The 14,485-nt window shown below is 32.6% G+C and overlaps 2 protein-coding genes across 4 annotated transcripts; both read right to left on the bottom strand.

The window, feature by feature from the left end:
• Positions 1-2,330: 2,330 nt before the first annotated feature.
• Positions 2,331-3,416, bottom strand: LOC114416254. Its single transcript, XM_028381123.1, has one exon. It carries the CDS (start codon positions 3,345-3,347, stop codon positions 2,607-2,609), a length of 741 nt encoding a protein of 246 aa, XP_028236924.1. The 5' UTR covers positions 3,348-3,416; the 3' UTR covers positions 2,331-2,606.
• Positions 3,417-11,026: 7,610 nt separating this feature from the next.
• Positions 11,027-14,451, bottom strand: LOC114416249 (EKC/KEOPS complex subunit Tprkb-like). 3 transcript variants are annotated; one of them, XM_028381118.1, is made up of 8 exons: positions 14,258-14,449; positions 13,835-13,854; positions 12,954-13,036; positions 12,284-12,350; positions 11,839-11,961; positions 11,675-11,758; positions 11,506-11,592; positions 11,027-11,426 (listed from the first exon to the last, which is right to left on the bottom strand). In XM_028381118.1, exons 3-8 carry the CDS (start codon positions 13,019-13,021, stop codon positions 11,340-11,342), a joined length of 516 nt encoding a protein of 171 aa, XP_028236919.1. In that variant the 5' UTR covers positions 13,022-13,036; positions 13,835-13,854; positions 14,258-14,449; the 3' UTR covers positions 11,027-11,339. The 3 variants fall into 3 exon arrangements, with proteins under 3 accessions (XP_028236919.1, XP_028236918.1, XP_028236920.1); XM_028381117.1 differs by lacking the exon at positions 13,835-13,854 and having other exon boundaries at positions 14,258-14,448; XM_028381119.1 differs by lacking the exon at positions 13,835-13,854 and having other exon boundaries at positions 11,276-11,404; positions 14,258-14,451.
• Positions 14,452-14,485: the final 34 nt, after the last annotated feature.

Below are 14,485 nucleotides of genomic sequence, written 5' to 3'. Positions count from 1 at the left end.
CTTGTGTTTGGTACAAACAAAAAAATAAATGCATTTTTGTTATAGTATATGATTGCAAAAAAATTAAAACGAAAATATGTTTCCATTGTAAATATACAATGAAAATATATTTTTATTGTAGTCTATGAAGTGCAAAAAAAATATCAAAATGAAAATATGTTTATGTAACAAAAGAGAAACATATTTTGGTTTTTATTTTTTTGCACCCCCATATACTACAATGGAAACATATTTTCCTTGCATATTTTATACAACAAAAACATATTTATGTTGAAAGGTCATTTTGGGAAAAAAAATTAAAGCACATGGGAGGTGAGAATAGCAAAGGACAGGCGAGAATAGCATTTCCCTTTTATTTCACTTCATTCATTTACTAGTAAGACTTTGGTGGAAATAGTGGATCATCACAGCAACATTTAAGTAAGTAAATTGAGTTATTACCAAGACTTGAGATTCCACTAGAATGACCATTAGCTTTTAACAATACCAACAGGACCATTACCCATCTTGTCCCAATATGAACTCACATTACTAATTATATTGCATTTTAATAGTTGTGCTTTGAAAATAGAAGGCTTCAACTGACAAATCATTTTATGAATGCAATGCTTGCTGAGAAGCTTTTCATGACATGACAGCATTCTTGCCAAGAAGCTTTACAATGAGGGCATATCCTCCCAAGACACGCAGAGTTCTTGAAATAGATTGTCGTCCATGAATTGGCGTTAGGCAGCATAGCCTAATTAATTTCCATTACTGTATATAATACAGAGTAATAACTTATTTTCAAGAAGATTCTCTATTGCCCTGATTAGTATAGTATAGTAAGCCTACCAGTTTACCAATATCTTTTTCTTTAAAGGAAATACTAGTAGGAGACACCTTACTCGTACGTACTATATATAGAGGACCCTTCTCAATCCAATGGTTCCTCAGCAGCTGATGACAGATGATGGGCATGCCTTTTGCTAAAGAACAATAAAATTCTAAATAAATTATCCTGTCCCACATCTCTTACTCTTGGTGTTGTTTCCATGTTTTTTGTTATGCAACTTACCTTTTTTGTTTCAAGCATTTTTAAGTCTTTTTACATTTTTTTTACAAGTGTTTTGTGTAACTTTGTCTTCCTAACATTTTCCATATTTACATTTAATATGGAAACCCTTTCTTCTTCTTTTTGCTGAATAACCCTTTCTTACATCTACTCATTCTTTATTGTACGGTTTCTAATGTTATATATTTTAAATTATACTTTTAATTAAACATATCATTGATTTGACTACAACTCGTTTATATTTAAATTGTGAAATCAATGCCTTGCTAATTAATTCAATAAAAACATTGCTTTTCAATATTCGTTTTCATGGAGAAATTAAACTACAAAAACCACAAGAAAACCATTACGTAGTTTGAAGATAAGGATTGGTCTTGGCACAGAGCACTGAGAAGTAGTCAAAGTCTCAAACAGTTAGAACAAGTCATATTCTTATGGGTTGGACTTTGGGGAAAGTATTATTATACCGTTTCCCTTACGAGCAAAAACAAGAAAGAAAAAGCAGATACAGATAAGGAAAAAAGCCAAAAAAGTATGCATGCTCTACTGAGATGCAGCGACGTGGTGCAATCAGCAACTTCCGAGGAGCTTATAATGGCATATTGGAATGTCAAGTAAATAAATAAAGCCATATCTTTCTTTGTACCAGCCATGACCGAGACCCAGCCAACCAGGAATGCTTCCCCAACAGTGTTACAGGTTCTCCTCCCAATCCAACCCTTCTCCACCATCTGTCCCACCCATCACATCCTCTTTTCATACTATTTAATTATGAAAAATTATAATCAGTGTTTTAGGATATTATTTACAGAATTAAGAGTTGTATCGAAAAAAAAATAAAAAAGAGATTTTTTTTTATTAAAATACATGAAATTATTGTGTTGTTCATAGTTTTGTTAACGCGAGAGCCTTTTAGTTATTTACACTATAGTTAAACCACATCCTGATAAAATATATTAAGCACCTACATCAATGCAATTAAAATTATTCTAGCTTAATCATAGGTATTAAAACTTAAGTCTTGAATATTTAATTATTTTATATATTTTTAAAAATATATATTCTTCATAATAATTTTATCATACTCGAATAATATTACTTTTAAGAATTAATTAAGCTAAAATATAAGAAAGCCCACTACCAAACTTTTTAAAAATTATATATATATTAATAGTTTCACGGTCACCTTCAACTCCTTAATCACTTGATTAGTTTATACTTTATCCTCCATTTGATTTCTTGGATGATCGAAACAAGTAAGCATAAGAAGCCGAGAAAGATAAGATTTGATATATAAATAAGCCACAGATCAATATCACTAGTGGGATTTAGCTAGGAAACATTACACGATAATGATCGATCATACATTCATACCGTAGAGTATTGATACTCATAATTGATATACGCAGAGTAATCAACTTAACTTTTCACGTCCAAATTAAGATCGGAAAGTCGTGTTGTTCCGATCAGCATTAATTTCTACTTTAGAATTTACACTAAAAAAAGCTACCTGGCCTAAGGTGATATATTCACAGTTGATTAGTTATGGTTATTAGAGAGCTAAGCTTAAGCTAAGAGCAGCTTTAACGTCTAATCTCCAGGCAAAGCCTCCACTGTTCATTCTCCAAACATCACATGGCACCGTTCTCTCTTTACCACAGGCGTACTGCACCCTCACCCTGCACGTGAAACCTCTGTACAAACACGGTACGGTCACCTTCATTGCCAACCATACTCCTCCCTCTCCCATAATTTCCCTGTACGCCCCATTCGTCCACGTCACCCTCCCGTAACCGTCCGATATAAACCCCGGACACGTGTCCTCCTCAAGCTTAACCTTCCGTTCCACGTCTCCTCTCCCCAACCCTAGTCCCTCCTCCTGAGGCTGCCACCTGTCCATCACGCACTCCACCGTCACCACCGATCCCGCTGCCGGAGAGTACCAGCACGGATCCACCTTCTCAGAAGCAGTACCGCCGCGGTTCTTGAAGCTGTTTTCGAAGCTCAGCCACACCGGTACGTTCTTGTTCTTTAGTTCGGAGGTAGTTTTCTTCGGATCTGGAGTTTCCGGTAGCAGCGGGAGAGTCACCGCCGGAGGCGGAGGAGGAGGAGGAGGAGGCGCGTTTCTCCTCCGGCGGATCCCTCGACTGCACCGCTTGCTGCCAGTGTTATCCTTCCGCTTGGAGACGCCGGTGTTTTCCGAGGAGAAAGCGTCGGAAAGGGAGGCGGCGGCGGGGAGGGGTTTGGGGGCGATAGGGCGAAAGCGTAACATTATTTGATCGATCTTGGACATGTTATATGCAGCGCGAGTTGAAGGAGGTTGGAGAAGCAGAGAAGGGAGAGGAGTGGGTTTATAGGAACTGTGGTGGGTAAGAGTGCATGGAGCACGTGTGCCAATGGGATGAGGAAAAGGCAATTAGAAACGGGAGATATGCGCCAAGTGGACGGCCAGATAACTTTCCAATTCTTTAGTCACCTCATCCTACATTTCACCTTAGAAAAATATACCCCGTCTTGCCATCCAATGACCAAAACGGTAATTCCCTTTGGAATTTAACAAATGAGAATACATTTTAAATTAATATATAGAGATAAGTTCTAAGATTTTTTACGTGTAAAAGCCTGGATGATTTTTGTTTTTTGTTTTTTTAATGAAGTCATAAAAAGTGAATGTTTTTTTTTATTTTTTTTAATTTAGATATGAAGTTATAAAATAATTAACAACTTTAAAGTTGTTTAATTTTTTTAATTATTTATTTGAAGTCCTAGAATATTATAGGACTTTAAAATTATCCTAATTTTTTTTTATTTTTAAATTAATTTTTAATGAATTTAAATCCTTTTAATTTTTTATTTCTAGCATTTTGTTTGAATGTTTTTAATACTTTTTTACTAATATTAACAAATAATATAAACTTAAAATTTATCAAATAATATTAAATTCTTTTTGAATGTTTTTTTATTAATTTTTGCATTTATCATTAAATAAATTAATCATTTTGTATAATATTAGTAATTAATTTTATTTGATAAAATTATTTTAATATTAACAACAAAAAATAATTTAGTAACAAAAGTAGTTGTTAAAATAAAAATAACATAATACATTAATTTAAAAATAAACAATACAAATTAAACACGAACATAAAATTGAAAAGTAGAAACAATATTAGCCGTCAACTTATTTGTATGGATAATTATTAAGATGTCCTTTAGTTGTACACAACAATCATTTTTTAGGCCTATTTGAAATTGATTCGTCCATCAAATTATGTATTGACTAGTGGTTGGTCTTTCTACTATATCTCATCGTTTCAAAGGATCAGACATAAGATATGAACTTAAATATTAAGGTCATTTATCTTTGCTTCCAAGGAAATGAAACTCATAAACTTTGTAAATATTTTCCGACTTGTATACAAGGTCAACAAAGTCATTGCATTCTAAATTGCAAGAAGCATACGTTGCAATTGCATGCGAGCAAGGAATTCGAAATAATTGAAATTCCCCACAATCACACCACCATTTGTTCAATCTGAACGTACATCTGAACATAATGCGAGGTAGCAACGCGTCGATTTTCTTGCATCATGACATATACCTCTTCATAGTACCTATGTCATGCCTTTATCATATTCATGATTTTCATCTCATTAGTAACAAATGAGTCATTTATTTTATTAAATATTTCCTTGACCAAGACAGTAATAGGCAATGCCTGAGATCCTTCCAAAACATAATTCATTCACTCAACAAAGTTGATAGTCATATACCCGAGTTAATTTACTCTTGGAAATTTGGTCCAAAAAATCTGTTGCTCGTCAAAACTCTTATCGCATGGCAAGCAACTTTGCCTCAAATCATGTTTTTCTCATCTCATATCCTATGACAAAAGACAAAACATAATGAGTAATAAATATATTGAATATGTAATAAATAAATTATTTGAGGCATGAAGTGCTTAGAAGTTTACCCATATTGATGACTTATTTTTTTAAGTTAACATTTTTAAACTCTTTATTAAAATTTGATGCAATGTGGCGAATGCAATACACAAAAGTTACATCTGGCCCAGTCCATCCAACTCGTTCTGATTGCAAAGCTGCTAGCAAATTGATTTCCCTTTCTAATATAATGCATAAATTTGGTTGAGGTGTGACGTATCTCTTCAAATAATGCAAGAATCACAATCAAACTTCTTTGCTCTCGCTCTCAACAAATTGCAAAAGCGACTAGAAAAATGTTTCGATTACCAATGCAATGGCAATCAACAAATTAAAGTACCACAATATTTTCCTGTGAAAAATGTGTCATCTACTTACACAATCCACTTGTAATATTGAAGCCTTCAATGCATGACTTAAAAGCCCTAAACACACAATTAAGAGTCACCTTAGAAGAGTCATCCTTATCATCCTTCCTTAAATTTGATGTTTTGTATCTAACATTTGTACCTGGTACAAAGTGTTGAGTAGCTTTCATCCATATAGGTAAATAACTATATGATTCTTCCCAACTATATTCAATCGAGTAGATATTACAAAGTTATTTTTTTTTTCTTTCTTAAACCATAAAATAAATATGAACTATACTTATAGCATGAATATACAACACATTGCTTCACTTCATTTTAATGAAAAAAGTCCCTACTATATTCAATTGAGTAGATATTCTTTGCTAAGAACACACTTTTTAATATAATCTTTTAAATATATTATTTTTAATTAATTAAAATTATAAAATTATAATAGAGACCATTAAATATGAGTAGGACCTAAAAACATATTTTTTTAATAAATTTTAATTGATAAAAAAATATTTTTAAAAAAGTGTGTAAGAAAATATGCTATCATTGTATCTCTTCCTTTGGTTCCATGGTTTCTTCACCATTACCCGTTTATAGAGTAGTCAACTAACTAAAGAACAACTCAAACAAAATAATTTTATAGTGCGATCAAGATTTGTGAAAGATGAACATATTTTACTTCAGCTTTTGCAGTAGAGCATTTTCACCTGATAGTCAATTATCCAATGCTAAATAGCCCCGTGAGGAAACTGCCAATGCTGTTTTTACGTAATGCCTGGCTTCGTTTTCATTTTAGATTATAAATTAATATGGTACACGCATCAGTTATTGCATATTTCTAGTATAATATACCAATCAGTAGCAATTGCGTGAAATGACGGAAATGAATTCTGGTACAGTTATACACAGTTACGTATTAGTGGTTTTATTTTTTCTTCTTCTACTATAATATACCAATCTAGTATAATATAGTAATATACCAATTAGTAGCAATCGTTGTTTTTTTTTCTTCTTCTAGTATTTAATTACTATATCAGTATTAGTGGATTTGTCCGTTCTTTTCAACACTAATCCTATTCAGACTTATTAATATTTGTACTTTATAATAATCAATCATAGAATACAAATTATGATTCAATCCAATTAAACTTTCTTCTTATGAATCCAAAAGCTTTTAATTACATGGAAGTGATTTAGTTTCATGATAAAAAAAATTCTTAGAAATTATGATAAAATTAACTTAAAAAGCACAAAAATATATCAGTAATATTTTTTTTTATAATTTTTTAATATCTTAAAAACACTACTTAACATTCTTTTTCTATATCAAATTGAAATCCATATAATAATACTTTAATCATGAACAAAGGAATCAGTATTATAAAAATAATAATTGAATTAAAAAATAATTAAGATATGATTTCATTAGTTAAATCGATTAAATTGTTACATGGTACACCAAAAAATTAAATTTAACTTTTAAACCATTGCCCTAGTTGAATATGGCTGATATTCAAATCACACCTTGACCTTGGTGGCGTCATCAACCCATCATGCACTTGTAGCAGATTCTCCCTCTCCTTAAAGTGGGCACCAATCAGAAAATTAGAAAACCAACGACTGTGATTGCTTCATTTGTACCAAGTTTTGCATGCAAATTAGCTATACTTTATATGATTTATATCCTTAATTAGCTATTGCCCGAATTATTGTATCATTCGAACTCCAATTTCAAAGCTTAGGACTATCCCTATCCACAATATAATAACCTTCATCAACAAGAGATGCTAGGGGTAGGGGGAATTAACTAATTAAGGTAGTCATTGGTTGTTGGGTCTTAGACCCTTTCTTAGTTTGCAAAGTAGGTACGTGTCATTATTCTTGAATAGTAAAGCAAAGGTGGCGTCAAATGAGTACAATGATTATGAATTGTCGTGTGTTGTAGTTTCCCTATTGGCCATTGGCTTGGTGTGTCGTACGACAAGGAAATCATGCCCCCAAATTTTTTTTGGTTGCTTTCCATTTTGAACTTTGTATCTCCAAACTCACATGGGAGGGAAGTGGCGATTGGTCACCACTTTTGGAATGGGTTCAAGAATTCTTTAGCGGAAGGTATGATGCGCATATGCTATGTTTGGTCGAAAAAAGTAACGACAAACAATGATATGTATGGTTTATTAGTTAAAAATGAAAGTAAAAGAAATTTAATTAAAAAAATTATCATTATATTATAAGAATATAAATTATTTAATTATTATATTTTCTTATTAAAATAATGATAGTTTTAGGACTAATTTGGAGTAGTTGCGATTTTTTGTTTTTCTAAAGTAAATTTTGAAACAAAATATGTTTGGCTAAATTGGAGTAATATTTTTTTTTAAAACAAGATTTGTTACTACTTTTCAGACAACAAAAGTGTTTGGTTAAATTGTAAAAAATAAAAAATCATACAAAATGTGTTTGGCTAAATTTCATATTCTAAAGTAATATTTTAAAACAAGATTGGTTATTACTTTTTAGACAACAAAAGTTATATCTATCATTCATTTTTTAAGACTTAAATACATTTTTAGTTTTTATAATTTGTTATTTATTTATAGTCCTTACAAATTAAATTTGTTTTATTTTTCATTCTTATAATGTTTTAGAGGACATTTTTACATTATTCAAAGTATTAACTAAAATGTTTTAAGAACTAAAAATAAAACAAACATATTTTACATGAGTTGGAAACAAATTTTTTTTTACAAAAACAAAAAATAAAAAAATACTAAATTATAAGGACTAAAAATATATTTAAATATTTTTTTTAAAGATTAACAAATCATTTTTCCATAAATCATGATCCATAAGGGCTTCATCATACTTGATAACTCAGCAATACTGCAATTAGATAAGGAACATTATATTGATCAAAGGCAGCAACACAAAAAAATTAACAGAGTACTGAGTAGAAGAACAACTAGGAACACCTTATCATTATGATAAGGAACATTACACTAAATGCTACAATATGCTGACAATACTATCTTTGTGGGTGAAGCAATTGCTACAGATGTTTTCACAATTAAGGCTATGCTTAGGGCCTTTGAACTTGCTTCTGGTTTGAGGGTGAACTTCTACAAGAGTTGTTGTGGGGCTCTAGGGGTGGTTAGGAGAGAGGTGGAAAGGTTTGCGGCCATGTTGAATTGTAGATTGTTGTCCTTCCCATTTGTATACCTAGGCATTTCCATTGGGGCTATTCCTAGGAAAATAGAAATGTGGGAGCCTATCATCCAAAAGTTCTCTAAGAAGCTAGCTCTTTGGGAGCAGAAATTCATTTCTTTTGCGGGGAGAGCTTGCTTGGTAAATTTGGTATTAACTTCCTTGCCTCTTTTCTACTTTTCGTAGTTCAATGAGGCATTGTTGAGTAAGTGGAGGTGGAATCTTTTCCACACCAAGAGAGGGGGCTGTGGATGGAGGTGTTAGAGTCTAAATATGAAGGTTGGAGAGGGCTCTTGAGTGAGGGAGAAAATAATTGGGAACCTATACGGTGGAAGGATCAAGAAGGTGTGTGGAGAAAAACATGAGGAAGGGTGGTTTGATAAAGGTTTTATATGGAAAGTGGGTGTAGGGGACAAAACAAGGTTTTGGCATGATGATTGGGTGGATGATAAGAAATTAATAAATTTATTCCCTAGACTTTTCATTTTATCCGAACAAAAAGATGATTTAGTAATCAATATGAGAAGATGGTTTGGAGGTGGGAATTCAAGTGGCGTAGAGAATGCTTTGTGTGGGAGAGTGAGTTAATCCAACAAATACATTTGCTGGACCATGTACAGATTCAAAGCTCGGGTACGGATGTTTGGCTATGGAGGAAGGGCAGCATATGCGGAAACTTCACTACAAATACTGCATATAAATGGATATCTAGCATAAACAGACCGCAAGAGAAGCTGGACATTTATTCTCGGCTATGGCACTCCAAAATACCTATAAAGGCATTATTTTTCATTTGGAAGCTTCTCAAAAACCGTTTGGCCCAGGATGAGATGTATTGCCCTTTCTGAAAAAATGAGCTGGAGATTGCTCAACGTTTATTCTCTTCCTGCGCTGTGATCTCGCCAATATGGAAAGAATTGTACTCTTGGCGGGCAGATGGCTATTTATTTTGGCAAAATACAAGCATGGGTTCAACTAGATCAAATAATGTGTGGTGGCAGACTATTTGGCGGAAAAGGAATGCAATCATCTTTAAACAAGAACAGTTTGATGGAAGGAGTTGGATTGATGATATATTATCTTCACGGTGTGGACATGGCTCACTCAACATGATTCCTCGTTCAAGTTCTCTTATGTACAATGGTCGAGCAACATTAGCGCATGTCTAAATGGGCCATCAGCTTAATTCCCTGGCTTGTAGGAAATGATCACATGGGATTCATATTTGTTGCTGCTAGGTTAGCTATGCATGATTTTGCAGCAAGTATGGTTTACTCCTTAGGTGTAGGCAGTTGGCTGGTATGTATTGTTTTACTGTTCCTGTTTGTAACTTACTCCAGCTGATGGATCTGATTTGTGGGTTTATCTAGTGTTTATAGCGGGTTGTTATAAATACTCTATAACCCTTCCTTTTATCAAATCCTGCATTGCGATGTTTTTCTATAGAGTACTCTATAAATACTCTATAACCCTTCCTTTCTTAATATATTTTCTTTTGCCGATTCAAAAAATGATAAGGAACATTGCAGAAATGAACCAAATTATGTAGCAGCTACTGGGGACTTACAAGCATTAAATTCAGCCTATATACACATAGATTTCCCCTGTTCCAGTTAATAGAATTTGGCAATTATAATTGAGTTTATAATTATCTTATAAAACTTTAAATCCAAGCCTTTTTAAATTAATTAGTTCATCTCTATCATGTTAAGTTTTATAACAAATGATCAAATCTAATTTTTCTAGAATTTATATTTCGCTTAGGTTTTATCACATGCTTCTAACAGAGGCATCATAACTACACTATCGAACAAGCTATGTTATTCATTTACAGTGTTTCATTATTCTCATCCTACTTGAAAACTTCTTCCTTCTAATTGACTTCTATGTTTATTCTATGGGTCATGGGTCTTAATAGTATATTTCTACTTTTCATTCAATTAATTTATACTTTCAATCATGCAATAAGAGAAGCTGAATAATGTGTCCATTAATTTGGATGATAAAAAAAAAGACTTAATTATGTTTTTATTCCCTCAAATTTGGAGACTTTTGTTTTTTTAATCCTGGAAATAAAAATTTGCATTTTTAGTCACTCAAATTCAAAAAATGCTTTTTATAGTCTCTTAACCAGAATTTGAGGGACTAAAAAATAATTTTTTATTTAAGAGACTATAATTAAGCATCCTTCCTATAATTTGAGGGACTAAAAACATAATTAAGCTTAAAAATGAGCCAACTTTAAAATGGTTTGTCAAGTTGATTATCATGCTTTCATACTAGAATATAGAATAAAAAGTAAGGTCAACTTAGCTAATAAACACTCAAATGAAGTGCACTCACTTTAAGTATGTATACATGTGCCTACATATTGATGCCCTAATATAGTAGTGATTTTGTAATGTCATAATTTGGTAATCTTTTTAATCAATATCACTTCAGAAATCAAGTCCATCCAAATATTTAAGTAGGTATGCATGAATGTATACCTAGAGAAGCAAATGAAGAACTCAAGAAGTGTCATATTTAGTTTTTACAGCATGCATTTCACGACCAGTAAGCATATACCAGATCAAATGACCACCTACTTTTTTAATTTCCATAAGAAATGTTACTGCAGTAAGAATGATAAACAAAAAAAAAATCAAAATTACAGCACATGAAAGGTAAAGTATATATAATAGAAGCCTAAAGCTTTCTTTTAAAATTTCATGACATATTCTACAATAGATCAAGGAGAGATAAGGAAACTCAAGCAGATCAAGTTCATTCTTCTCACAAGGCATCACAAGCAGCTATACGGCAAGATATTGCATCAGCAAGTGATGATACTCCAAGTTCTGAGGAAGATATCTTGTAAAGCTGAATCATAACAAGTTATTGAATATGCTAGTTATGTACAAAAGGATACAAAGTGATTTGGATCAAAGATATCACAAACCTTTTGTATCTGGGATTGGTTTGCTCTCCCTTCTAGCTCCTCCAGGTCAATCTCCTTGCCATTAATGAGCTTCCCTATAGCTTTTATCTAGTGAAGATACAAAGATCACTTTAGTTATGTGAGTGAAAGAAATAAATGGGTGCTGTATTTTACTGTAGAATTGACTCACCTCATCAGGACTAGCATCAAATCGAGTAGCAAGGATATAAGTTGTGCTGTCAGATATGCCACATCTTTTCAAAGATTCAGTAATCTAGTCACAAGACACGCCAAAGTTAGCAAATCTAATTGGAAATATGAATCATAACAGATTAAATAGCAATACATAATTACATGCTTAGACCCTGAGTAGTTGTAAACAAGCTCTGAATGAAGAGTGCGTGTGGTCAACGTGTCTCGAGACTTGGCTACAAGTGTTTTGTGTGCAGCTGCTAGAACAGGGAAAATATCTGGGATCTGGTTCAGTTGACAACAGTTGTACCATCAGAAAGAAGCAAAAGTGTTGTTGTTAACAGTCAATGTTGAAAATTTAAGCACCAGAATCATTTAGGATCCTCCCATATTACATACTAACATGCAATGCTTATGACAGAGAAAGAAAAGTAAAACTATTAAATCCTCTTGAGAAAATGGTGGGTCCAAGTCCAACTATGATTACTTCTGCATACTTTTCCCTCATAACATGACCTTCTTGTGTTAGTGAATGACATAAAATAATTGTGATCCTCTTGTAAATGGTGTTGAGCATGACATAAAACACAAATATAAGAAATCATACAAGTAAAGCATTGAGGAATGCAACTTCTGGCTCCAATGTCCCAGCTTGCATACTTTCCAAGAGTTCTCTATGAGAATAACAATTACATAATACACTTTAGCTAAGAGCAGGTTCCCAATCTTTTGAATCAATTACAATTTACAAATAAATAGATAAATTCTTTTACAATTGCTTTGTGTATTTACTCTTATAGATTGACATATGACAATAAATAACAAATATTTTGCAATTAGCCAAACACCATCTAGAAACAATTATATAGGAGCAACTGGTTTATCAATTATCATAAATTAACTACTGTAAGTCCGTAACTTCACTACTAGCACCTAATGTTATTACTTGTTATCACCAGCCAAAAGAAGCAAATCAAACTCTTATGTTTACACTGAATTTTGAGATAAAGTTATCACTTGTGTCTATAGATGGCAATATTTGAAAGTTACCCAGAAACAATCATTCACCATATGAACATTTAACCTAATACCATAATAAAGAAATCTGATTTAAACATAATTAAGTTAATAGAAAAACATCTCCTTCACGGTTGGCATGAGAAAAAGAAAATCTTAAATTTGATTCTAAATGACAAACAAGCTAATCATAATATATTAATATATTGGCTTTCACTTAAGGTAACATTCCCATGACAAGTTATGAGAGAGAGACTAACTTTGAATTCGTCACATCAGTGTAGAGTGCAACAGAAAAAGTGGTTCCATTTATATTGAACGACTTCATAACTTCTGTTTGAATCTGTAACGAAAGCATTAGCTGTTAACCAAAATAAGGGAAGAAACAGGAAAATGAAATTTCTCCAAACTAGAAAGAGTAAAGAGAAAGGAGCAATGTTCTGAAAACCAATTTGGTCTTTGACCCAGTCGAGACACTAGATTAATGGGTCAGTGGTCAAACCTGAGGGTCACCGATTGAAACAGTTTACCCGATATATATTAAAAAAAAAATTGGAGTATGGATTGATCAAATTATGTTATATATATATATATATATATAACATAATTTGATCAATCCATACTCCAAAAAAAAAATATAGCTAACATACAAGAAATTATTATGAGAAACAATTAATAACTACTAACTTTACTTCTTTTTTTATGAGCAAATGTTATATTATTAATTGAAACCAAATATGGCACAAGTAGTGTAAAAGCTTGGTTAAGGGGGATACAAAGAACATAAGAGTTACGTAACAGCCCCTGAAACACCTATACCCTTTTACTTTAATGAAACCCATCCATTACATTGATTTTGTGACAGAAACTTGTAGCAAATGATATAATTTTATTAATTGTTACGTCCTTCTAATAGCACTTGTGTAATTTACAAACTGCCAATGCCAACAAAATTGCTTCCTATTAAACTTGTCACCCTATCTAGCAGAACTCCAAGATAGCAGACAGCCAACACATAAGGAATTGTCCGTGCACCACTGGTAGAAACAATGCAGATAGAAAGAATACTACTAACTTCTAAATTTTAATAATTAGGCGGGGAAACTTATAGTATAAAATATTGTTTGAAATGGAACAATACCACCAGTGGAATTCCAATTCCTACATCAAAATGAAAGCATCGCTCAGTCAATCACCACGTATAACTCAGTAATTTGAGTAAATTTGACACCAATCATGGATATCCATTTTAGATTTTGATAGTAACTTTGAAAGAATATGATTCAAAATTACCTTTTTGCCATATACTAATGAGTAATGACAAAGATTAGTATATCTTTCTATTAAATGTAATTGCGAATTAGAACCAAACTACAAAGTGCATGTTTACTGGCATGGTTGCAGTATGACACATCACAAGCAGCATAAAATATGATCACTAACTATGCAATCACAAGATTCACAACCCAATTTCAGTTCATTAAAGTGCTAAAGCAGAAAACAAAATAAAGTAAGAAACAAGATAATGTAAGAATATAATGGAGCTTCAGTTCAGATGACTAACAATAGGAGTAGCTCCGTGGATGAACAGCGCTACCGGGCGTGGGAAGTGCGAACTGCGAACTGCGACGGCTGACAAGAGCTAGGGCTCGTGCATGGCCTCAAGCGGTGAATCTGTCAATAAGTGAAGATTGAGAAACAGAGTAAACGCACGTTTGCTACTTTGCTTTTTGGGGCCACTTGGGGTCCAAAACGACGTTATTTTGGGATTTCTTAAATGGTTTAAGCAAAA

The sequence above is a fragment of the Glycine soja genome, chromosome 6, assembly GCF_004193775.1.
Source record: "Glycine soja cultivar W05 chromosome 6, ASM419377v2, whole genome shotgun sequence".
NCBI classification, from domain to species: Eukaryota; Viridiplantae; Streptophyta; class Magnoliopsida; order Fabales; family Fabaceae; genus Glycine; species Glycine soja.
Note: the sequence above shows the minus strand (reverse complement) of the source record. Positions and strands in the feature narration are given on the sequence as shown.

Coding starts and splice junctions, on each gene's coding strand:
- LOC114416254 (XM_028381123.1), bottom strand. CDS start 3,347: ATGTCCAAGATCGATCAAATAATGTTACGCTTTCGCCCTATCGCCCCC.
- LOC114416249 (XM_028381118.1), bottom strand. CDS start 13,021: ATGAAGTCGTTCAATATAAATGGAACCACTTTTTCTGTTGCACTCTAC. Junction 11,962..12,283: donor CATTCCTCAATGCTTTACTT/GTATGATTTCTT, acceptor CAACTGAACCAG/ATCCCAGATATTTTCCCTGT. Junction 11,759..11,838: donor ACTACTCAGGGTCTAAGCAT/GTAATTATGTAT, acceptor TCTTGTGACTAG/ATTACTGAATCTTTGAAAAG.